The sequence below is a fragment of the Fulmarus glacialis genome, unplaced genomic scaffold (assembly GCF_000690835.1).
Source record: "Fulmarus glacialis isolate BGI_N327 unplaced genomic scaffold, ASM69083v1 scaffold18572, whole genome shotgun sequence".
NCBI lineage: Eukaryota > Metazoa > Chordata > Aves > Procellariiformes > Procellariidae > Fulmarus > Fulmarus glacialis.
In genome coordinates, this window is record NW_009197416.1 from 12,010 (window position 1) to 15,105 (window position 3,096).

At 59.4% G+C, this 3,096-nt stretch overlaps 1 protein-coding gene across 1 annotated transcript; it reads right to left on the minus strand.

The window, feature by feature from the left end:
- Positions 1 to 1,168: 1,168 nt before the first annotated feature.
- Positions 1,169 to 2,792, minus strand: THY1 (Thy-1 cell surface antigen). The gene is made up of 3 exons (XM_009572540.1): positions 2,711 to 2,792; positions 2,239 to 2,574; positions 1,169 to 1,542 (listed from the first exon to the last, which is right to left on the minus strand). Exons 1-3 carry the CDS (start codon positions 2,745 to 2,747, stop codon positions 1,430 to 1,432), a joined length of 486 nt encoding a protein of 161 aa, XP_009570835.1. The 5' UTR covers positions 2,748 to 2,792; the 3' UTR covers positions 1,169 to 1,429.
- Between the last annotated feature and the right edge of the window lie 304 nt (positions 2,793 to 3,096).

The window sequence follows — 3,096 nt, forward strand, 5'->3', positions numbered from 1 at the left end:
CCCCTCGGAGTCCGGTGGGTCATCGGGGCAGGCCTGGGCTGCCAGATGTGGGCTGTGCTCGGCGTCCCTCTCCCTGCTGTCACCGACCCCTGGGAACGTCCTGGGTGGCCAAGAGCTGGGCTGCCCTTAGGCCCTTTTCTGCTCTTAAATGGAGACAGGGAAATGCTGAAAGGGAGGTGGGAGAAGGGAGGGGGCACATGGGTTCCTCCCAGCGGCATGGTGGGACTGGAGGAAGACTACGCTGGAGGAAGGCTGCTGAGCCTACCCAGGGCCAGGCACCGGGATGTGTGCCACGAGGAAGGATTGGGGCGCCCAGGTGTTCCCTCAGGGAAGACAGGGTGATGGTGCAGAGGAGTCCCTGCGGAGACTTTGGGGTCACGCTCCCATAGGGGAGTCCCCTCCCCACCAGCCTGCCTGGATCCAGCTCCGGGGGCTTTGGGGAGGGGAGCAGGGCGGAAGGAGCTCAGAGAGGCTCTGCTTGCCTCCATGCAAGCGGGTGCTGGCAGCAATTCTCTCATCACAGCTAAGGGCTGGCCCCCAGGGAGAGCAAGTGGTGCCTCAGGCTCAGGCAGCCCAAAGGTACCAGACGATGTCTGGAGGAGGCCTCACTTCCAGCTCAGCTGTAAAAAACAGATTAGGAAAAACTTGTTGCCAAAGCACGTTTGCAGTGAGTCCCCTCCCAGGGCCTCAAAAGAGCCCTAAGGAGGCAGGGGCATTTGACAGGTGTCTCCCAGACCTGCTCCCCTCTCTCCTCCCAGCCTGGCCAGGCCCAGCATCATCCCGTGCCTCCCCTGCTCCCTCTGTCTCTTCCCTGCTTGCTCTGAGACAGGACTCATCTCGTGCCCCCTCCCAATCGTGGCAGCTCAGGGTGACACAGGGCGAGAGGAGCAGGCTGAGAAATCAGTCACCTGGCTAGCAGGCAGGGCGGGTCAGGGACGCTGACAGCCTCATCTCCTCTGGGGGCTGTGGGCACAGCACCCAGCACAGAGACCCCTCCACCTGCTCTTGCATCACCTCTCTCTCTTACCTGCCACTCCAGCTGTCTTTCCCCAGTTGAGAACAGGCAAACCCCAAAAGTTAAAGGGACAGGAGAAGCAGGCTGTGCGGGGCTGAGGCCCCAGTGCTCCCAGCATGAGCAAACCAGCCAGCCTACTGAGCGGGGAGGTCCGATGGGAGAAGCAACGCTGCCTAGCGGAGCCACCGTGCTTCGGAGCAGGGCATGTGTGCGTGTGATGGCGGGTCTCAGCACAGGACAGTGGTTAGAGTTAGATATACGGCTATATAGAGATAACACAGAGAGAGGTTTCACTTGTTCCAAATGGTTCAGCTTCTCTTTCCAAGGGCTGCGTTCTGGCAGAGGAGGCGGGTTTGCTGGGGTACTCGGTGTGTGCGTGTGTGCGTGTGTGCGTGCGTGTGTGTTCTTTTCCTTTTACAGGGACACGAAGTCCACGGCTTGCAGGAGAGGCAGGGAAAGGAGAAGCAGCAGGAGCCATGAAGTGTTCTGGATCAAGAGGCTGAAGCCGGCACATTTCTCCAGTTTGTCTGTGAGGACAGGGAAAGGGGAGGGAGAGAAGAGCCGCAATGAAATCCCCCGGAACAGGGATCAGGCTGAGTGTTGTAAGGGGTTACTAGGACTCAGCCTCTTGCCATTTCTCTGCCACAGAAATGCAGCAAGTCCTATTTTGGCCCCTTTCCTGTTTGCCCTCCCACCTTCTGCCCATGTAGCAACAAAGCTTTTAGGGACATAGAGACCCTGGGAAGCATAACCCTGCCTGTGCCTGACTGAGCTGACAAGGGGATGGGCACCAGGTAAGACGAAGGGCTCTGCAACTGGAGGACTGGTCCTGTGGGACGTAAGTGTGGAAAATCCCCACTGTGCTCCTGCTCCAGACCACATACCTCTTCAGTCCTTCGCCAAGCAGACTTGTCCCATCTGCTGGGACTGACAATGACGCATCACCTATGGGAGGACACCTGGGCAATGCGCCTGAAGCGAGGCCCAGGTGAGACCCAAGAGAGGCAGGGGTAGGCAGTCTGAGATGGTGCAGAGTGAGGCCATCTGTGGGGCTGACTGCTCTGCTTGCAGTAGGAAGGGCATGTAAGGGTTGGGAAACATTTATGGGGCTCAGGGAGGGTTTGGGGATGCGATAGGGGGTTGTGGTTTTCTCTGCTGGCCCTGCCAAGCCAAGGAGCAGGTGGGAAGGAGGGGCTGAGGCCAGGCACCACTGCCCGTCTCACCTTTGATGACAGTGATGTTCTTTATCTGGTTGCCCGTGTAGTCATTGGTGGCCTTCAGCTCGCACATGTAGACACCCTCATCACTGGTGGTGAAGCTCTGCAGGTAGAGGCACACCAGGTTCTTGTGCAGGGTGACGTTGGCTCGGCTCCGGTAGACGTTCTCGGAGACGCTGATGGTGCTGTGGATGACATGCTTCCTGTTGTCCTTGGTGATGCTGAACTCGTAGGTCAGGGGGTTGCTGGTTTTGTTCTCATAATGGCAGTCCACCCGGAGGCTCTGGCCCAGCAGGCAGGCACTCAGGTCCTTGATCATCTGGCAGTGGGCGGCCTGGAGGACTGGGAGAGGCAAGCAGGGGTTGGACAGGGAGCAGCGAGCATTGGGGATGCCCATGCAGCCTCCCGGCCCTTGCCTGGCTGCCCTGGGCCGGGCTCGCTGGAGAGCAGGGAGGGGATGCGCGTCTGTCAGCTGTACCTGTCAGGATGACAGCGATGCCGACGGTGGGGTTCATCTCTCTGCTGAGGTGCCTGGCGGTGGCTGTCACTGAGAGGGGAGCCTGGGCAGGGAGAGAGAGAGGTGGTTAGCCAGGCCATTGCCCCGGCACACAGATGTGGGCACTCGGCGGTGCAGACATGGGCACACATGGCACAGGTGGGCAGGCTGCCTGTTTTCGCACAAATGATGCTCTATAGCCTGCTCCTCATCATGATGTCTGATCCGCTGCACAGGGACCGGCTGGCCCTGCAGTGAGCTAGGGAATCAGGCACTGTGTGTCTGGCCAGTGTCACCTTTCCATATCCCTGGGCAATGCCAGCCACACTCTCTTTTCCTTGTCTGGATCCTGCATGCCAGACATTAAA

Coding starts and splice junctions, on each gene's coding strand:
- THY1 (XM_009572540.1), bottom strand. CDS start 2,747: ATGAACCCCACCGTCGGCATCGCTGTCATCCTGACAG. Junction 2,575..2,710: donor CATCGCTGTCATCCTGACAG/GTACAGCTGACA, acceptor TGCCTCTCCCAG/TCCTCCAGGCCGCCCACTGC. Junction 1,543..2,238: donor GAACATCACTGTCATCAAAG/GTGAGACGGGCA, acceptor CTGTCCTCACAG/ACAAACTGGAGAAATGTGCC.